This window comes from Trichosurus vulpecula, chromosome 1 (genome assembly GCF_011100635.1).
Source record: "Trichosurus vulpecula isolate mTriVul1 chromosome 1, mTriVul1.pri, whole genome shotgun sequence".
Lineage (NCBI taxonomy): Eukaryota > Metazoa > Chordata > Mammalia > Diprotodontia > Phalangeridae > Trichosurus > Trichosurus vulpecula.
Window position 1 is genome coordinate 254972619 of NC_050573.1, and position 21651 is coordinate 254994269.

The 21651-nt window shown below is 37.7% G+C and overlaps 1 protein-coding gene across 1 annotated transcript in view; it reads left to right on the forward strand.

The window, feature by feature from the left end:
- Nucleotides 1-21651, forward strand: part of LOC118836602 (meprin A subunit beta-like) — a 64024-nt gene that overhangs the window by 25957 nt on the left and 16416 nt on the right. Inside the window, exons 8-12 of the mRNA XM_036743847.1 lie at nucleotides 10099-10317; nucleotides 11582-11734; nucleotides 15402-15617; nucleotides 16325-16765; nucleotides 20543-20728. Coding sequence (XP_036599742.1) covers nucleotides 10099-10317; nucleotides 11582-11734; nucleotides 15402-15617; nucleotides 16325-16765; nucleotides 20543-20728 — 1215 coding nt within the window. The remainder of the gene's footprint in view (nucleotides 1-10098; nucleotides 10318-11581; nucleotides 11735-15401; nucleotides 15618-16324; nucleotides 16766-20542; nucleotides 20729-21651) is intronic.

Consider the following 21651-nt stretch of genomic DNA (forward strand, 5'->3'; position numbering starts at 1 on the left):
ATGGAACTACACTGTGTGGCAGTGTTCTTGTCTTTCTTGGCCAGCTGGCAGGGGGAACTGTACTAGTGGGTGACAGAGAACAAGGATCATCACTTTAAAGAATATGCTCGGTGAGGGTATACTTTAAGCTGGAGGCTGGTGACTTAGGATTCTCCATCCCTTGTTTCCATGGAATCTTTCCTCCACTTGATGTGGATGTTACATTAGTTATAAATGTCATGACATCCTCATAAAATATTTAGAATCTGGTTAAGAAATTAATAAAAAATTCACATTAGATTTTAACTTGAGATTAACAAACCACTTTTTAGAGAATTTAAGGTGCTGAACAACCTGATTCATCTCTAAATCTGGACAATTTTAAATATACTTGTATGCTGCTGAAGTCTTACTTCAATGCTTCTTTGTAATGTGGTGGCCACTCCAAAGTCTTGGTGGCTATGCCAACAGATCGCAAGTTCTGGGAGACTCACTGGCTTTTAAGCTAGACAGTTCTTCCCCCTCCCCCACCCCCTTAATGGTTGTGTTTTTCTCTCTTTTTGTTTTATCATTTCATTTTATTAGCATTTATTTTTATTTTGAGTTCAAAATCTCTCCCTCCAGCCCCTCCCCCACCAACCAAGAAGGCAAGCAGTAAGATACCCATTATATATGTGATATCATGCAAAACATATTTCTATTTTATCCATGTTGCAAAAAAAAATTCAAATCAAATAAGTTGAAAAAAAATCTGCTTCAATTACCTCTCCGAGTTTGTTTGTTCCCTCTCTGGAGTTGGGATATAATATTTTTCATCATGAGTCTTTTGGAGTTGTGGATAATTATATTAATCAGAATAATTGAGTCTTTAACCATTAATTATCATTAGAATATAGCTGTTATTTCATACAGCAATCTCCTGGTTCTACTCAATTTATTATGCATTGGTTTATGTAAGTCTTCCTAGGGTTTTTTTTGGAAACTATCTCTTTTATCACTTCTTGCAGTACAATAATATTCCATCACAATCATTTATCCAATGTTTTTTTGCCACCACAAAAAAGGGCTGCTATAGGTATTTTTGTACATAAAGTCTCTTTTCCTTTTTCTTGATCTCTTTGAGATACAGACCTGGTAGTGGTATTTTTGGGTCAAAAGACATACAGTTTTATAGCTGTTTGGGTTTAGTTCCAAACTGTTTTTCAGAATATTTGGACCAGCTCACAATTCCAACAGTACATTGACGTACATATTTTTTCCACATTCCCTCCAGAATTCGTCATTTTTCTTTTCTATCATGTTAGTCAATATAATTGCTATGAAGCAGCACCTCAGAGATGTTTTGATGTGTATTTCTCTAATTATTAATGTAGAGCATTTTTAATATTAGTACTAAGAGCTTTGATATCTCCTTCTGAAAAAGACCTGTTCATAACTTTGATTATTTATCAATTGGGGAATAGCTGTTTTTTTTATAAATTTATCTCAATTCACTACATATTTGAGAAATAAGACCTTTCGCTAAGAAAATGTTTTTATATTTTTTATAATTTCATTCTAATTTTGGATGCATTGTTTTTGTTTTGCTAGAATCTGTTAACTTAACAATCACGATGATCCATTTTACCTCCCATGATCCTCTCTATCTCTTGTTTGGTCATAAACTCTTCCCTCATTTCCTTTATTCATCAGTCTGACAGTTAATTTTTTCCACTCTCCCCTCCTTTGCTTGTGATATCCCTCTTTCTGTTTAAATCATGTGTCAATTTTGATCTTTAATATGTATGTGGAATGAGATGTTTTTCTATGCCTAATTTCTACCAGACTGCTTTCCAGTTTTCCTGGCAGTTTTTTTTCTATCAAATAGTGAATTCTGGCCCCCAAAACTTGGATCTTTGGTTGTTTTACTTGGTCATTTACTTGTGTATATTGTGTATCTAATATGTTCTACTGATTAACTACTCTATTTCTTTGCCAGTACAAGATTGTTTTGATGATTAGTGCTTTGTAAGTATACTTTGAGATCTAGTACTGCACAGCTGCCTTCCTTCACACTTTTTTCATTGATTCCTTTTATATTTTGACCTTTTGTTCTTCCAGATGAATTTTGTTATTTTTTCCAGATCTATAAAATAATTATTTGATAGCTTGAATGGTATGTTTTTGAATAAGTAAATTAATTTAGGTATAATTGTAATTTTTATTATATTGCTCAGCCTACCCATTAGCAGTTAATAGTTCTCCTATTGCTTAAATCTATCTTTATTAAATGAAAATGACCCTACCCTTAAGAACTTTATGTTCTCATCTATGCTTCTAAAGTTCTTTGTTTAATGTATTTTTTATTGCATTGTGGTCTGCAAAGCATGTATATATATGCATATATATTTCTGTATATATGTATTTGCTTTTCTCCATTTATTTGTGAAGTTTTTATGCCTTCATACATGGTCAACTTTTGGGGAGGTTCTATGAACAGCTGAGAAAAATATACATTCCTTTTTATTCCCTCTCAGCATTATTCAGAGGTCCACCATATCTCTCTTTTCTAAATGTTATTCATCTCCTTAACTTCTTTCTTATATGTGTGGCTTGCAAGTGAATTGCCTTTAAGTGAAGGAGGGCTGTGCAAAGTCACCAACCTCACTTTCTCCTCTGGAGCCATCTGGGTCCAGTGGCCAGATATAGATCAGGACAACTGGAGATGGCCCCGGATGCAGTGGGAGACCTCAGCCTTTTTAAGCTAAGGTCTTTCCAAGTTCTCACTTTGACTGAGGCAATGCCCATTTAGTGATTAGGACTGTTTAAAAAGTGAGCCAAGGGATGGCCCCTTTAATCCACCCCACCCCCATAAATAAATAAATAAATCAGACTGGGAAGGAAAGATCTTCAAGGTTTCTGGCCAAAAGAGAAACAATTACTATTTATACTCATGCTGATTTATCTAGTTCTAACAGGGGAAAGTTGAGGTTTCCAACTAGTATAGTTTTACTGTTTTATATAATTAACTATTCTATAATTTTTCCTTTAAGAGCTTGGATGCTATGCCATTTGGTGCATAAATGTTTACTATTTATATTACTTCATTGTCTATAGTGTCTTTTAGCAAAATGTAGTTTCCTTGATTATCTCTTTTAATCCGGTCTCTTTTTGCTTTTGTTTCATCTGAAATCATGAGTGTTAACTTGCCTTTTTTGCTTCAGCTGAATCATAATAAATTTTGCTACAACCCCTTATTTTAACTTTGTTTGTGTCTTTCTGTTTCAAGTATGTTTATTGTAAATAACCTACTGTTAGATTCAGGTTTAATTGTGCTATTTGTTTCTGTTTTATGGGTCAATCTATTCCATTCGTATTAACAGTTATGATTACTAACTGTGCATTTCTCTCTATCCCTTCTTCTTCTTCTTCCTCTTCTTCTTCTTCTTCTTCTTCTTCTTCTTCTTCTTCTTCTTCTTCTTCTTCTTCTTCTTCTTCTTCTTCTTCTTCTTCTTCTCTTATGTAACTTCACCTTCCCCCATGCACCACTTTCTCTTACATTTTTTTCCCTCCAATTTCCCTGTTGGGTAACATGTATTTCTACACTCTACTGACTCTGTGTGTATGTGTGTATATAGATGTGAATATTGCATATTATACATATTATATTATACATATTACCTCTATGTAACATCTGTTATATATCCTTTTTCTTTTAACCTGTTCAGATGAAAGTGAGATTCAAGTGTTGCCAACTTCTCTCTCCCCCATTTTCGCCTCCATTGTAAAAACTCTTCCTTGCATACCTCTTTTATGTGAGATAGCTTCCCTCATTCTTCCCGTCACTTCCCACTTCTCCCAATACATCCCTTCCAAAGCCTTCCATTTTTTTTGGTCATCCCAAAACCATGGACTCAAACCCATGCCTTTTGTCCAAGTAGATGCCTTCTAACTGTCTAATGATTATAAATTTCTTGGGGGTTATAGGCATCATCTTCCCATTTGGGAATATAAACAGTTTGTTTATTCATTTTCTTATGATTTCTCATTTATTTCTCATTTTTGTGTCCCTCTTGAGTCTTGCGTTTGAATGTTAAATTTTTCTATTCAACTGGTTTTTTTGGCTTTTGCCTATAGCCTTTTCCAATCCATCCTCCCTTCTATCTTCTCCCTTCTTCTATCCCTTTCCCCTCCTACTTTCTTGTAGAGTAAGATAGATTTCCCTACCCAACTGAGTGCATATGTTATTCCCTCTTTGAGTAAATTCCAATGACAGCAAGGTTCAAGCGCTTCCCCCATCTCTCTCATCTTCACCTCCTCTGTGAAAGTTCTTTCATACATCTTTTATGTGAGATGATTTACTACATTTTCCCTCTCCCCTTCCCATTCAGCGCATTCCTCTTTCTCACCCCTTAATTTTATTTTTTTAGATGTAATCTCATCATATTCAACTCACACTGATGTCCTCTACTTATAGTCCTTCTATCTGCCCTAATAATGATGAAGTTCTTTGGAATTACAACTATCATCTTCCTATGTAGGAATGTAAATAGTTTAACCTTATTGAATCCCCTGTGCTTTCTCTTTCCTGTTTACCTTTTTATGCTTTTCTTTAGTCTTGTATTTGAAAGTAAAATTTTCTGTTTAGCTCTAATCTTTTCATCAGGAATGCTTGAGAGACCTCTATTTCACTAAATATCCATCTTTTTCCCTGAAAAATTATACTCAGTTTTGCTGGGTAGGTGATTCTTGGTTGTAATCCCAGCTCCTTTACACTCTGGAATATCATATTCCAAATCCTGTAATCCTTTAATGTTGAAGCTGCTAAATCTTGTGCTATCCTGACTGTACCTCCAAGATATTTGAATTGTTTCTTTCTGGCTACATGTAATATTTTCTCCTTGACCTAGGAATTCTGGAATTTGGCTATAATGTTTCTGAGAGTTTTCATTTTAGGTTCTCTTTCTGGAGGTGATTGGTAGATTCTTTCAATATCTATATAACATCCTCTGTTTTAGAATATCAGGGCAGTTTCTCATTATCATTTCTTGAAAGGTGATGTTTGGGCTAATTTTTTTGATCATAGCTTTCAGGTAGTCTAGTAATTCTTTTTCTTTGATTGGGGAGCAGGCAATTGGGGTTAAGTGATTTGCCCAAGGTCCACAGCTAATAAGAGTCAAGTGTCTGAGGCCGGCTTTGAACTCACTCCTGACTCCAGAGCCAGTGCTCTATTCTCTGCACCACCTACCTGCCCTTAGTCCAATAATTTTTAAATGATCTCACCTAGAAGTATTTTCCAGGACAGTTTTTTTTCCAATAAGATATCTCACATTTTCTTCTATTTCTTCTTTCTTTTGATTTTGTTTTATTGTTTTTTGATGTCTTATGGAGTCATTAACTTCCTCTTGCCTAATTCTAATTTTTAAGGAATTATTTTCTTCAGTGAGCTTTTATACCTCCTTTTCCTTTTGTCTCCTTCTAGTTTTTAAGGAGTTCTTTTCTTTAGTCAATATTTGCACATCTTTTTTCCATTTGGTCAATTTGGCTTTTTTGTATGTGGATGGGGAGGCAATTGGGGTTAAGTGACTGTCTAGAGTCAAACAGCTAGTAAGTGTCTGAGGCCAGATTTGAATTCAGATACCTGACTTCAGAGCTGGTCATCTATCCATTGTGCTACCTAGCTGCCCTGCCAGTCCTGCTTTTTAAGTTCTTCTCTTCAGTGACACTTTGTATATCTTTTTCCATCTGACCACTTCTGCTTTTTAAGTAGTTCTTTTCTTCAGTGGATTTTTGTGCCTCTTTTAGCATTTGGCCAATTCTGTTTTTTAAGATGTTATATTTTACCATTTGGCCTATTCTGTTTTTTAAGGTGTTATATTTTACAGGATTTTTGTGCCTTTTTAAAAAACCAAGCTGTTGACTGTTTGTTAATGTTTTCCTTGCAACCTTCTCATTTCTTCCCCATTTTTCTATCACTTTTATTTGATTTTTAAAATCCTATTTAAGCTTTTTTAGTAATTCTTTTTGGTCCTAAGTTCAATTCAGATTTTTCTTTGAGGCTTTGGAGTTTGTTGTCTTCTTTTGAGATTGTGTTTTGATCTTTCTTATCACTATAGTAATTTTCTATGGTTATAACTTTGTTGTTGTTGTTTGCTCATTTTTCCAGTTTGTTTCTTGACTTTTAACTTTACTTTAAAGTTGAACTCTTGTCCTGGAGTGGAAGGGGCACTATCCCAAAATTAAGGCTTTGTGTGTTGCTTTTTCAGAACTCATTCTGGGGGTTTGTAAATTTTCATTTCTTCCAAGGTGGTATGATCTAAAGAGAGGTGTTCTTTGGAACTGACTCAGAACTGGGTAAAGGTCTCACAAATGGGGCAGGTTTTGTAGCCAGTGCTCACAAATATGTCCCCTGTATTCTTTTTAAAAAATTAATTAATTTATTTTTAGTTTTCAACATTCACTTCCACAAGATTTTGAGTTCCAAATTTTCTCCCCATCTCTCCCCTCTCTCTACCCCAAGATAGCATGCAATGTGATTACCCCTTCCCCAAATCTGCCCTCCCTTCCATCAGCCCCTCCCCTTTCTCTTATCCCCTTCCCTTCTGTTTTCCCTGTAGGGCAAGATAATTTCTATACCACATTACCTGTACATCTTATTTCCCAGTGGCATGTAAAATTATTTTTAACATTCATTTTTAAAACTTTGAATTCCATATTCTCTCCCTCCCTCCCCACCCACCATCATTGAAAAGGCAAGCAATTTGATGTAGGTTATATATGTGTAGTCATGCAAAACACTTCCATAACAGTCATGTTGTGAAAGACTAATTACATTTCCCTCCATCCTATCCTGCCCCCCATTTATTCTATTCTCTCCTTTGACCCTGCTCCACTTCAAAAGTATTTGCTTCTGATTACCACTCCCCCCATTTGCTCTCTTTTCTATCATTCTCCATCTCTTATCCCCTCCCCCCTACTTTCCTGTAGGGTAAGATAGATTACCATACCCAACTGAGTGTGTATGTTATTCCCTCTTTCAGCCATATCTGATGGGAGTAAAGTTCACTTATTCCCTCTCATCTCCCCTCCTTCCCCTCAAGGTAAAACTTTTTCTTGTCTCTTTTATGTGAGACAATTTACTCTATTTTACCTCTCCCTCTCTGGTCTTTTCATCAAGAATGCTTGAAATTCCTCTATTTCATTGAAATTCCATTTTTCCCCTGAAGTATTATACTCAGTTTTGCTGGGTAGATGATTCTTGGTTTTAATCCTACCTCCTTTGACCTCTGGAAATATCATATTGCAGACCCTCCAATCCCTTAATGTAGAAGCTACTAAATCTTGTATTATCCTGATGGTGTTTCCACAATACTCAAATTGTTTCTTTCTGCCTGCTTGCAATATTTTCTCCTTGACTTGGGCAGGGGGGACGACTCTGGGATTTGGCTACAATATTCCTAGGAGTTTCCTTTTGGGATCTCTTTCAGGAGGTGATTGGTGGATTCTTTCCATTTCTATTTTACCTTCTGGTTCTAGAATATTGGTGCAGTTTTCCTTGATAATTTCTTGAAAGATGATATCGAGCCTCCTTTTTAGATCCTGGCTTTCAGGTAGTCCGATAATTTTTAAATTATCTCTCCTGGATCTATTTTCCAGGTCACTTGTTTTTCCAATGAGATATTTCACATGGTCTTCTATTTTTTTCATTCTTTGGTTTTGTTTTATAATTTCTTGATTTCTCATAGACTCATTAACTTCCACATGCTCCATTTTAATTTTTAAGGAATTATTTTCTTTACTGAGCTTTTGGACCTCCTTTTCCATTTGGCCAATCCTACTTTTTAAAGCAGTCTTCTCCCATTGGCTTTTTGGACCTCTTTTTCCATTTGGATTAGTCTGTTTTTTAAGATGTTATTTTTTTCAGTATTTTTTTGGATCTTCTTTAGCAAGCAGTTGACTCATTTTTCATGATTTTCTTGCATCACTCTCATTTCTCTACCCATTTTTTCCTCTATTTCTCTTACTTGATTTTCAAAATCCTTTTTGAGCTCTTCCATGGCCTGTGACCAATTCATATTTTTCTTGGAGGTTTGGATGTAGGAACTTTGACTTCTGGTTGTATATTTTGATCTTCCTTGTCACCAAAGTATGATTCTATGGTCTGATTTTTTTCCTGCTGTTTGCTCATTTCCCCAGCTAATTACTTGACTTTTTAGCTCTTCGTCAAGGTAGGACTCTCCTTCCAGAGTGGAGAGGGCATTGTCCCAAGAATTAGGGGTTTCCATAGCTATTTTCTGAGATATTTCTAGGGACCTGTAAGTTTTTAGTTCATCCAAGGTAGTATGATCAAAGGAGAGGTGTTTACTCCTTTCCTGGTCTGTGCTCTTGTCTGTGAGTGGCCACAAATACTCTTTTCTGCCTTTAACTGTGAGGAGGATTCCTTCTTTACTGCCACAAGCTCTACCATGCCAGCAATTCTCTTTGCCCTAGGTCTGCTAACCAGGACTGTGACCCAGGTCCAAGCAAGGGCAAAGCAAGAGAAACCTGCCTCAGTGCCAGCAAGGGGATCCCTGCAATCCCCCTCTGATCAGCCACTTGATCGCCCCACCATCTGTGGGCCAAGAGCTCTGGAAGCAGTTGTTGCCACTGCCATTGCCACCACCACCCTGGGGCAGGGGCCAGGGCCTGACCATACTCCTCTCTCACCCAGGTCTTACAGAACTTTCCTACTGACCTTCTAAATTGTCTTTGGCATTTGTGGGTTGAAAAGTCTGGAAACTGCCACAGCTGCCAGTGATTCAGTCCCCTGAGGCCTGCTTCAGCCCTGTCTCTTTTGGCATGGTCCACACTGGACTGTGCTCTTCTCTCAGACTGGTGGAATAGACCTTTCCTATTGACCTTCCAGGTTGTCTTGGGGTGGAAATTTGTTTTACTCTGTCATTTTGTGGATTCTGCTGCTCTAGAATTTGTTTAGTCATTTTTTGCAGGTATTTGGAGGGGCTTGGGGGAGAGCTCAAGCAAGTCCCTGCTTTCACTCCGCCATCTTGGCTCTGCCCCTCCCCTTTATTCTTTAGTCAGCTTTGTTCTTCTCATCCATGGAATAGGCATATGTGTTGTGTTATATAGGCCATTGGCCATCAAGGATCAAATGAGATAATATATTGAAAGTCCTTTGTAGTTTTAAAGCACAATATAGATTGCAATTATTTAGTCCCAGAATGTATCCATGTCACACACTTTATTTAAAGTTTTATTATGAACTTGATAGTCATCAACAAACAAAACATTTTCATATTAAAAGGCCATAAAATGAAGATTGCATATGAAACCATGAATCTACCATGTAGAGCTTGTTTTTTTTAAAGTATACATCCTATTTAATATAGTAGTAAAAACATTGCCCTTCTTGTCTATGTTCCTTTCTTAAATTCCTTCTATTCTCTTCTGCATATTTAAAAAAATGTTTAATCAATTTTCTTTTCTTTCTTTTCTTTTTCCTTTTTTCTTTTTTGGCATCACTTTCATTACCCCCTTACCACTCCTGCTACTCTCCACAACATTCAGTCAACCACAAACATTTATAAAGCACCTACTATGTGTCAACACTGGGTCAAGCTTTGGGGAAGCAAGAAAAGGCAAAAGACAGTGCTTGGGCTTGAGAAGCTCCACTTGAAGCTTAACCACGGTAATCAAATAATTGTAGTCTAGCAAAATACCTTTATATTGTATTGCACATGAAATATGTGTGTATACCACATACTTTTGGAATGTCATGCTGTATAGTACCATGCAACGTGACAATGCATAAAATGTAAGCTGGGGAGTCAAGAAGTCTTACCTTCCAGATCTGCCTCTGACACATACTAGCTAGCTCTACGACCAAGCACAGTTCCCCCAAGTATTTCTCTAAGGCCATAAGTTAAATGTAAATTGTTGATCTGCACTGGTGGGAAGAGTTTCCTCATTGCAAGCACTTCATACTGATGATTCCGAATACATGCACAAAATAGAACCGTGTAAGAAAATATTATTCACAGTCACCTTCAATCTGCTATAAGATAACCCAAGGTTCATAAAAATTAAGCTTTATAATTTAATATTCATATTTTATTTTTTATCATTTATATTATTTTATTTTAGCTCAGTGGTACAATTTCTTCATTCGTGATGACGCTTCATCAAACTCCCTGGGTGTTCCCTATGACTACACATCTGTGATGCACTACAGCAAAAACGCCTTCCGAAAAGGCACAGAACCAACAATTATAACCAAAATCCCTAAGTTCCTTGATGTGATTGGACAACGTATGGATTTAAGTAATTATGACGTTGAAAAATTGAATAAACTCTACAACTGCTGTAAGTATCCTGGCCTCTAGGGAACCATGGCTATTTCCACCTGCTCTGAGGGGAAAAATTTCAACCTAATAGTTTCCTGCAATTAGGAAAAATTTAGTCATAATGAAAAATGAGGGAAGAACAATTAGAATTAAATCTGCATTGCTGCAACATAGTGTTTTAGGGAGGAAGTTTGGGGGCGGTGGGTTCGAAGTCAGAAAACCAAGAGCCGAGTCATGGCTTTGCATTGATTAGCCTTGTCACTTTGGGCAAGTCAATTGCCCCACTTTCCTCTTCTATATAATAGAAGTACTATTTTTACCAGCCTCTAGAGATTCATTATGTAAAATATAAATCACCACATAACTGTAAGCTGTTATTGGATCATGATTATTGGAATGAGATTTAATTGTTTCCCTCCTAGAGAGAAAACTCTCCATACCAATGTAGCTTGATGGGTACTTTATAATTTATGGTCTTAGAGTGGTGCCTTAGGGTTCTGAGAAGCTAAATGATTTGCCTAGAGTAACTCCCATTACACTTGTGATCAGGAAATGTTTTTTCCTCTTTCTTTGTGTTTGTAGTGCTTAGCACAGTGTCTGGCATGTAGAAAGTGCTTTATAGCAATCAATGTTGGTCGAATGACTAACACAAGCCTTATGTGTCAGAAGCAGGACTTGACCATAAATACTCCTGATTTCCAAACTAGCCCTCTAGCCACTATACCCCATTGACTCCTTTAAACACTATGTGGCTACAAGGAAGACTCAATGGCATTCTTCTTCTCAATAGATCTTCCTGATCTGGAAATATATCTGATCCTTCATAGGATATGGATTTACAATTGCCCTTGGAAATGTCAGTTTGGTATTAGGGTTTATCTTCTAGACAGGTTTCAGAAGGACTGCTACAGACCCAGAAATAGGTGTATTTGACATAATGAAAACTGTTTTCAGACAGTACTTGGAGGATGATCAAATGTACAAATTCCTAAGGAGGAGAGTTCAGTAATTTGAAGAAACAGAAAGAATTAGGCATTGACTCAACACATCCCTTAATAACATTTCCAAGTTAGGGCATCTTTACCAAGCTGTGGGGTTTCTTTCTATTTTGGCTATGTGAGCTGGCATTAATCAGAGCTCCTCAGGGTACTCAGCTCTTTGCCCAAGATTGCTGGCCTCCTTCCCCTCAATGCTTTTCTTATTTCTCAACTCAGTTATTCATTGAACTAAAAATAGGTTACCTCCTGACTAGAGAATCATTCAATGAGTTTTGCCTTCTGTAGCTTCTTCCAAAACCTTTTTGGATTCATGTGATTTTGAACTGGAAAATATCTGTGGAATGATTCAAAGCTCAGAAGATAATGGTGACTGGCAGAGAGTTTCACAGGTGCCTGGTGGGCCTGACACTGATCAATCATATCTGGGCAAGTGCAGAGGTAACTATTAAGAGTTGGATCTTACATACCTTTCTTTGCTTTCTTCAGCAGGCCTCTTAGCATTTGTCTTTACCAGCTTAGTCATGCCCTAAACTAGGATTATAGATTTAGAGCTTCTAGGGACCTCAGAGGGCATCTAGTCCAATCTCTTCATTTTACAGATGAGGAAATTGATGTTCACAGAGAGTAAGGGACATGCCAGGGTCACACAGGTAGCCAGTGCCAGAGACCTGATGGGGACCCAGGTATTCTTGATTCCCAATCTAGCAAGTTTATCTCCTACACCAGGCTGGTGCTGTAATGGAAGAAGCTAAGCTAGGCATAATGGGGTCTTATTTCTAAGCTTTATCAGTCTTCTTAGACTTATTATCTAGTTTTAGATTCATTCTAAGAACAGTTTCGGAATTTGACTGTAGCAAATTAAAATGATTAAAGTCTTATCTCTTACTTTCCTGCAACTGTAACGTCTCACTGAGATTGGACAGTAGTAAGTGATTCTGGCATCCTAGAGCTCTGGGTTGGAATCCCACCTCTGATTTTACTTCCAATATGTCTCTTAACCTCCTCAATTCTCAGTTTCCTCTGGAGGGTGGATTTTCATCTCTAGATTTTTGGTCTGTAGTTCAGATCCTAGGCTTCCAACGTTGAGGAGAGATGGCTTAATCAAGTGTGTGTGTGTGTGTGTGTGTGTGTGTGTGTGTGTACACACATGCGCTGGAGGGAATTTAGAAAGATTTGGGTGGTTATGGATTCATTCCATTCCCTAGGAACTCTACTGGTGACAGGTGAGTAGGAAGGAAAGAAGGTGAATGGGTAGGGGAAAGGGAAGGAGCCAAAATCTCAAACTTTCTTTACATTCAGGACAAATCAGGGCAGTTGTCTGCTTACCCATTTAGGTTGGCAATTCTATTTGCATCAAGCAACAGGCTGGGTTTGAAGGGAGTGTCTGAGAAAGAATGGAAGGGAGAGGGAATTTTTATACCTCTCTTTGCCATTCCACAGGGTATTTTACTAGACTCTTTAGAGCCAGAAGAGGAGAAATGGATAAGATGTAATTTTCTAGAGAAAAGATCTCTCTCTCTCTCTCTCACATGCTTTTTTTCTCAACTTCTCAGGTTGTCAAAGCAAGGGAAAAATGTTTGTAGATGACATCTCATTTATTCTGTTACATATTTTCCTTTGCAGTTTGATTTGGGCTAAAGTCATCTTAAAACACAAAATTGCTAATTCCAAACTTGATATTTCTGTTTCTGGTAACAAAAATGTAAATCGAGATACTAAAACTTAGAGCTTTTACAGTAGTTTGGATGGCCAGGTCAGGACACTAAGAGAGATAGAATCCTAGACCTAGAGGTTCAGAACTAGAACGGGTCTCAGAGGCCATGTTGTTCAACACCTTCATTTTACAGTTGAGTAAATTGTGGTGCAGGGGAGATAAGTGATTTACTCAAAGTAACAGGGGCAGTGTCAAAGCTGGAATTTGAAGCCATGTCCTCTGGCTATTGAGACTATGTTCTTTCCGTTGTAAAGTCATGAATAATCACTTCTTTATAAACAGGCCTTGGGAGCTCCCTTTCTTAATCTTCTCATGGAATGATTTTTGGGTAGGTCAGGGAAAATATGATAAGTGAAAAGTAAGATTGCTCTTGTGTTCGTTCAGGGGTTGGGGGAAACAGGAAGGTTAAGGAAGAGGGGGGCAGGCTGAAGTAAGTATCTGAACTCACTTGTTTTCTTTTCCTTGAGCTTGAGAATTATTACTTACAATCATGTAATTTGTTAGGATATTTTGTTCTTTCTACAAATATATTGTCTTTCCCATAAAATGTGAACTCCTAGAGGGCAGGGCACATATTTTATGTCTCAGTGTTTACTTTGAACATAGGGGCTGCTAAACAAAAAATATTGAAGAAACCCATAAGTACCTAGTTAAGAAGCAAATAACCCACTATGACCAGCCCCATGATCTTCCTGAGGCAAATTTTATTCAGAAAGTTGAGTAAGTAGAATTATAGTGATAGAATATTAGAGCAGTAAGGAACTTTGAGAAGATCTAATCCAAGTTTTATACTTTTATAAATCTGAGAATTTTTACAAATGAGAAAACTGAGAGTCAGAAAAATGAAACAATTCATGAAATTGGGACTGTCTAAACTGGATTGGTCACTAGGAAAACTGAGGCAGGCATTTCCCTGTGCATAGAGTAATAGTTCTTAAAGGCCCCACATCCTTCATCAGCTACATTTCTCGATTGGCCCCTGAGAGTGGAACTCAAGGGAGGCAGCATGGTGTAGGGGGACACATACCTGAGATCAGAGGATCTAGGTTCAAAAATCTATTTTTGTCTTTGGGAATATCACTTAATCCTGCTGTGGCTAATTTTCCTCTTTGTAAATTGAAGAGACTAGACTACATGGCACATGAGGTACCTTTCACAGCTCTAGATCTCTTTTCTGGATAGAGTCAGGAGGGACCTTAGTTCAAATCTGGCCTCAGTTGCTTACTAGCTATGTAGCACTAGGCAAGTTACTTATAAAAATCTCTTGTTTGTCTTGGTTTCCTCACTTGTAAAATAAGGTTAATAATAGCACCTACCTTCCAGGGTTGCTGTGAGGACCAAATCAGATAGCTGAAAAGTTCTTAGCTCAGCAAACAGATAATAGAAAGCACAATATAAATGTTAGCTATTATTATTTTCATTGTCATGATTGGCTAGTAAGACACAAGAATTCAGGAAGAGTGCCAATCAGGGCAGACTATCAAAAGGCCTTATTTTCTTCATCATCACTGTTTCTTTTATGCTCAGAACTGAAGTGCATTTACATTTCCTGAGATGATGTTCAAATCCTTGGCTTGAATTAATCCTAGTATATGCAGTTGTGGAAACTACTTGTTAATTGTTGCAATGAGCCCCTCTCCTCATTTGGTCTCCCTTCTTCTTTTCTCCTGTTCCTGATGGGTGTTTCCTTAGGGGCACATTCCATAGAGCACCTCTTTTCTTACTGTGGAAGGAATGGGAAGGCATGTGTGCAGATTTGGAAGGATCTCCAACCTGGAGTCAAATTTTCTGTGTAGACATTCATGCTTCAGAAATCACCAAATATGCAAATCGAGGCTTATTTTTTGTTTTGTTCAATGTCTCAATTTAGAAAGTGATAGAGAAAATGATGATGTAGATTAAACATAAAAATCTGTCATGCCTACATGGTTTTTTTCCCTCCACAGAATTCTGGTTGTTAAATATTTACCAGCATACCCCTCAACCTGCATCATTCTGCCCGGCTACTGTGGCAGGGTTTGAAGTGACATTTGAAATGACATAATGGTGTTTGGCTCTTTTAATCTTCCCATGCCTCAGTTTCCCCTTTTCCCAAATCTGGTTAGGCATGGAGCCATGAAAAAGTGAATTGATTTACTATTGTAAATGTAAGGGTTTTTTTGTTTTTTTTTTACATGTACGTGGCTGACTAATATTTCACTTAGTATTGATTCAGTGAGCTAATTTTTCAAGTTCTGACTGTAGCTTAAGTTGTAGCATATACATACACACACATGCATGCACACACACATGATAAGCTTATCATGGCTTCATATATTAAGATTGAGTCCACCCATCTGTGAAATTTCCCTTCTGGAGCCAAGATCAAATCTCTTCTTTGTATTCTCCCAGGCTGTGGTTTCTTTATGCACTTCAACAGAAGCTCTGTGAATGCTGGGGAAAAGGCAATCCTGGAAAGCCGCATATTTCATCCCAAGAGAGCGTTTCAGTGCTTGCAGTTTTATTACTACAACAGCGGTAACAAAGATGATCAGCTCAAGATCTATGTCAAGGAGTATACCTCAGAACATGATAATGGCTCTCTTACTCTGGTGGATAAAGTAAAAGGTATGAGCTTTCATCCTTGCGGAATTAAGGTTGACTTTGGACTGAAAACTTCTGTAGCTCTTTACTTCCTTTCATAGAACTTATCAGAGGCTTTCCCCCTTTATAATGCTAGGCTTTAGGTGGTTTGTGATGTTCATGGGGCTCTTAGTTGGAGAAGATTGTAGCATTCATCTGGTCCAAGGCTTTCTGTTTTTATTTTGTCTTTCCTATGTGACCCTGGACAAGTAATTTAATTTCTCTATGCTCAGTTTCCTTTTCTCTAACATGGGAGTAATAATAGCACCTTTCTTGCAAGATTGCCATCAGGATCAAATGAGGTTTTGTAAGTGTTTTGCAAACCTAAAAGCACTACATAATTTCTAGCTACTATCAGTATTAGTTCTCATATTCTTGTGAGCAGGACAGAGGTAAAACTAGATCTCTAAATATGGCTGCTCTTCTAGCTCTACATAACTCTAGAAAAGTTTGGGAGGTTACTTCATTGGTTACTAGAAAAGTTCTCAAACTTTCCATCAGGTCTTGTGATCTGGCATGAAATCTGGAAGTAAAATGCTTGAATTGGAGAGTGGATGGAACTATGGCATAGAAACATATTGACTTATGATGTACCATTTAGTCCTGGAAGCTATGAACTATTCCTGTTCATTAGAAATTGACTCAGTAATTGATTAACTTTAAAAAAAATCAACATTTCTCTTCTATTATAGATCAACCCATTGGAACCTGGCAACTCTATCATGTACCATTGGCAGTTTCCACCAAATTCAGGGTGGTATTTGAAGGAACTCGAGGTGTTGGCACATCAGCTGGTGGTCTCTCCATTGATGACCTCAACCTTTCAGAAACACGCTGTCCTCATCACCTTTGGAAGATAAGCAATTTCACACAACTCGTTAGCTCAAGGGGAAGCATTGTTAGCCCTCCATTTTATTCTCCTACTGGCTATGCCTTTCAAATTTTGTTGGATTTAAATAATCAGACTAAGATAGGGATATATTTCTTCCTGATCTCTGGAGCCAATGATGAACAATTACAGTGGCCATGTCCATGGCAACAAGCCACAATGACGCTATTGGATCAAGATCCTGATATTCGTCAGCGCATGTCCAACCAGAGGAGTGTGACTACAGATCCATCTAAAAAAATTGGTTTGTAAATTGTTTTCTTAATTCCTGACACAATATGTAATTTCACTGGAAAGTTGGGGAGGGAGGGAAGGGAAAAGAAGAAAGAGAAAAAATAAAGCTCAAACTAGATTGCTTATCATTTAATAATGACCACCAATAGGTCTGGCACAGGATTCCATCGTCTTTGGAAAAGGAGAGCTTGTGAGGGAGTATTGCAGTGGTTGTGGGGAGGTGAGTGTCAACAACAATGGGCAGTAAAAGCTCCGACACAGAAACTTGAAATGGGAAGGTTGGCCACATGAAAAATATGGGCTGATGCAAAGGTTAATCCTCTCCCTTAATTAATTCTCAACCTCTCCCATTCCTGTTCCCTGTTCAGTTTACTTTCCTGGCTACTCTTTGTGCTACCCAAATACCTTAGTAACACCAAGATTGCATATGATAGATGCATAATTCAGTTTTTGAATAGAAGAGAATTACTTAACAAATGATTGTGGAATGAATGAACAGCTTAAGCAAGCTCAAAAGATGAAACAATGACATTGAAAAGAGGAACAAATTATAATTACTCAATTGTAAGGTTGGTCCATGCTGTGAATATCATGCCCGTTTTCCAGTTCCTGAAAAAGAACCGTATTTAGGAGGTGAACTTCTGGCTTCATTACTTTTACTGTATACTGCTGGGGTTTGGTAAGGAGAAAAGAAGTGTTTCCCAAAGGATTATTGCGAGCCTGAATTTTGAAATTCATTGTGAAAAAGTTGAACTTCTGTGATAGAGCAGGTAATAAACATAGTAATCTCGGAGTTAAATGCACAGAAACCATATGTAGAAGTCTCTCTCACCACGGATAGATAGACAACCTTGTTGCTGTTTGTCCTTCATTCTCAAGAGCACCAATAAAATCAGGAGGGTGATGTCTTGACTTGCAAGTGAATTGGATTTGAGTGAGGCAAGGTGGTGCAAAGTCATCAGTCTCACTTTCTCCTCCAGAGTCATTCAGAGTCCAGTGGCAAGACAAAGGTCAGTATGACTGGCAATGGCATGGGATGCAGTGGGAGACCTTGGCCTTTTTAAGCTAAGATCCTTCCCAGGTTTCAGTTTGTCTGAGGCAACAACCATTCACTGATTAAAGGACAGGTCAGAATTGAGGCAAAAGATGGCCTAGTTTTCCTTCTCAAATGGATGAATCTGAGAAGGGAAGACGCTCAAGGTTTCTGGCCAGAACAGAAACAATTGCCATTTACACTCACTCTGAGCCATCAAAACTAAACAATGAACAATTGAGGCTTTTGCTGGGACCTATTATTGGCCAATCAGTGAGAGTCAGAGTGATTTGGGTTTAAAAGGCATCCATTTGTATCCCAACAGGCTTTATCAAAGCCTTTTTTCAGAGCTATATTTCAAGAAACTATAAATGAAAACTACATGAGACAAAAGGGTTAACTGTCCTAGTTTTTCAGGAAAAAAATGAATGATAGAATAAATAAGTAGGGAAGAAAAAAATCTAACCTCCAAACCCCAATTTGATAGACAGATAGATAGATGTATTTGATAGACAGACAGATAGATAGATGTATAAATTTGATAGACAAACGGATAGATAGATTGTATAAATAGGTAGATAGAGCACTGTGTGAAGAGCTGGAGAGACAAATACAAGCAAACAGGAAAGTCCTCACTGCCAAGAGCTTCCCTTCCAATGGGAAATGACAGTATTGAATGGGAACTAGAGAATAGGATGGGGAGAAGAAAGGATACCAGGCAGACAGGATGACTGGAGAGGAGGTAGAGAAGTTTGGAGAGATAGTTGAGACAGTAGTGAAGTTGGTACGTGTTTCAACAATCTGGCTAGCAGCTGTTGTGGGGGTGAAAGACCAACAGAAGCCCAACAACAAGAGCGCTGCCAACGTCCAGGTTCTTTTGATTTGCTTTACTAAGGAAAGCAATGTTGAGGGGTTAACAATCTTACTTTAATTCAGCACACAAATACCATTCACTTAGTTCAGGGGAAAAAGCCAGCACCCTGAACTTTGGAGCGAATACAAACAAATTACAAACATCGACAGACAGACCAAATACAATTCATAGTTACCAACACCTAAGTTCAGCCTGGGAGCTCATAACAAGGGCTGGCCCAGAGTTACGCGTGCCACCATGGCTGTGGGTAAGAGCTCTGAAAAAGAGAAAGCCAACCTCTGGTTTTATATCTTTTTCAGGGTCAAGGGTGAGTCACACATGCGACTCACCCACGTGACCTAAAATTGTCACAAAGAGGCAACTTAAATCCATGTGGTCTAAAAGCCTCTGATGTCCCAAACATGTCACTCAAACTCATGTGTAAACTAGGCCCTCCCCTGAGGCAAGGAAGTCACCAAGGACTCTCGGTCTAGTCAAGGAAACAAAGGCCAAACTCTTCAAGGGCACTTGGTTGAACTGAGTGCTAGGAGCCCATTTTGTTTACCAACACAGCATGGCTCAGGCCCCTCTGGAAATGATATCTTGAAGTCATTCTTTGGAAATCATTCTTCCTCAAATTACCTTGAAGAATTACCCAGAGATAGTGAATTGTCACATTGTCTCAGAAAAGAGCACCTCCCTCATACTCCTCCCATGATCCTTTGCTACTTAGCCTTGTACTCTGAGTATAGGGCAAGATGATAGGGTCCGCTGACAGTCTAGGCAGAGTGTGCCATCTTTAGAGCCACAGAGAAGGAAATGTAACTCTCTTCCATGGGGTCAGTGTTGATTCCTCTGTGATTTCCTCAACCCATTTTGCTAAGGAACTATAACAGGTAATATTGGGTTCAGAACATGCAGCATAATGGAAACAACATTCCTTGTATGATCCTGAGTAAATTATATTATCTTCCTGGGGCTCAGTTTCCCCATTCTTAGAATAAGGGGGTTGGAAGAGACCTTCTCTAAGGTCCCTTCTGTTTCTAAAAGCATTCCATGCTATAGGAATAGGGGTGGTTCTGATGCAGTCTGAAAAAATCTAGCCAGAACAAAACCATAAGTAAAACAGTTAACTCTCTTTTGAGCATCTGAATATATTTCAGAAATTCCCTCAATTGGTTCAGAAACAGGCATATAAATAGGAAATAGCCTCTTCTCTTCAGTAGACTGTATGAATTGCTGGGCTCTGTGTTTTTTCATTTTTGAGTGTCTTGGGAAAGATAGAAGTAGCACAGGCAGAATTACGAAGTTAAGCAAAGTTTATTTTCTGAATAATCTCTCCCCCCTCTTCCCTCTCTCCAGGGCCCTTTTGGGTACCTCCTAACGTTCTGTAATTGCCCCTGGCTGACTTGGGTCCCCTACTTCCAGACCTCATTGGCACGCTGTACTGTTTTTTTGATGTCAGATCCCTTCAAGACTTTATTTCCCAGAAGGTGACAATCAATTAATCTGACTAATTTAACTAAATAAATTAAATTAATCTGTATTAGTATGTTGCTCTATCCAGGTACAATACGCTCTTAATGCATTTAAAATGAACAAGAAAGCCCCTAAAAAGCGATTCTAATGGTAGGATTACAACAGGTTAGTGGAACAGATATTTTGCATTAGGATTTTTGGCACCTTTCCAGTTGTACCACACTGGAGATCATCAGGCCTCTGTCTACTATGTATTCCTTTAGCATTAAGAATGTAGTAACAAGCTCCACAAATCTGACAAAGTATAAACACCATTTATTAGCTAGTCATGCTTATACCACTGCATCATGGCTTGCTTTTTCTAACCTCACAAAAACCCGACCTTACTGGATATGACCCATAAATATAAATTGCTTTTTCAGATAATGAAAATGGAACCTTTTTTTGGGACAAGCCCTCCAAAGTAGGAGAGACGGCAACTTTCCCTAATGGAACGTCATATAGCAGAGGTCGAAGATATGGAACCAGTCACTACATAACTCACCAAAGGATGCGAATCAGAGATTTTGTCAAAGGAGATAATATTTATGTGCTTCTGACTGTGGAAGGTATGTCAATATGAGGTGACTCTTCTGAAGAAAATGTTTTTCTTTTTCTTTTAAAGTAAATTTATTTTAAAAATTCATTAATGTTTTTTGATTTCTGTATTCTTTCCTTCCCTCTCGCTCCTCCCACATCCGTTATAAAGGCAAGAAATGTCATATAAATTGTACATGTGAAAGCATATAAAATGTAACTTTATGTTATACAGGGTAGATGGTATAATTTTTCCATGTTCTCCTAACTTGCATTTGATATCACCCTTTATGTCTAAATATGTACCCATTTTGACCTTATCTTGGTATATGGTGTGAGTTGTTGAGCTATATTTAATTTTTGCCAAGCTGCTTGCCAGGTTTCCCAGCAATTTAGATCAAATATGGAGTTCTTGTCCCAAAAAACTTGGATCTTTGGGTTTATCAAACACTAGATTACTGTGGCAATTTAGTACAGTGTATTGTGTATCTATTCTATTCCAATGATCCACCACTCTTTTTCTTAGTACCAGATTGTTTTAATGATTACTGTTTTGTAACATAGTTTGAAATCTGGTATTGCTAGGCTGTCTTCCTTCACATTGTTTTTTCATCGATGCCCTCGATATTTTTGACTTTTTGTTCTTCCAGATAAATTTTGTTATTATTTTTTTCTAGCTCTATAAAATAATTTTTGGTAGTTTGGTATGGTACTACATAAGTAAATTATAGTATATATAATATATATATATAAATGTATATTTAATATACATTTTTATATGTACTATATATGTATATATATAGATAAATTTAGTTAGAATTGTCATTTTTATTATAGTGGCTTAGCCTATCCATGAGCAATTAATATTTCTCCAGTTGTTTAGATGTCTTTATTTATGTGAAAAATGTTTTGTAATTGTGTTCATGTAGTTCCTGCATTTATCTTGGCAGTAGTC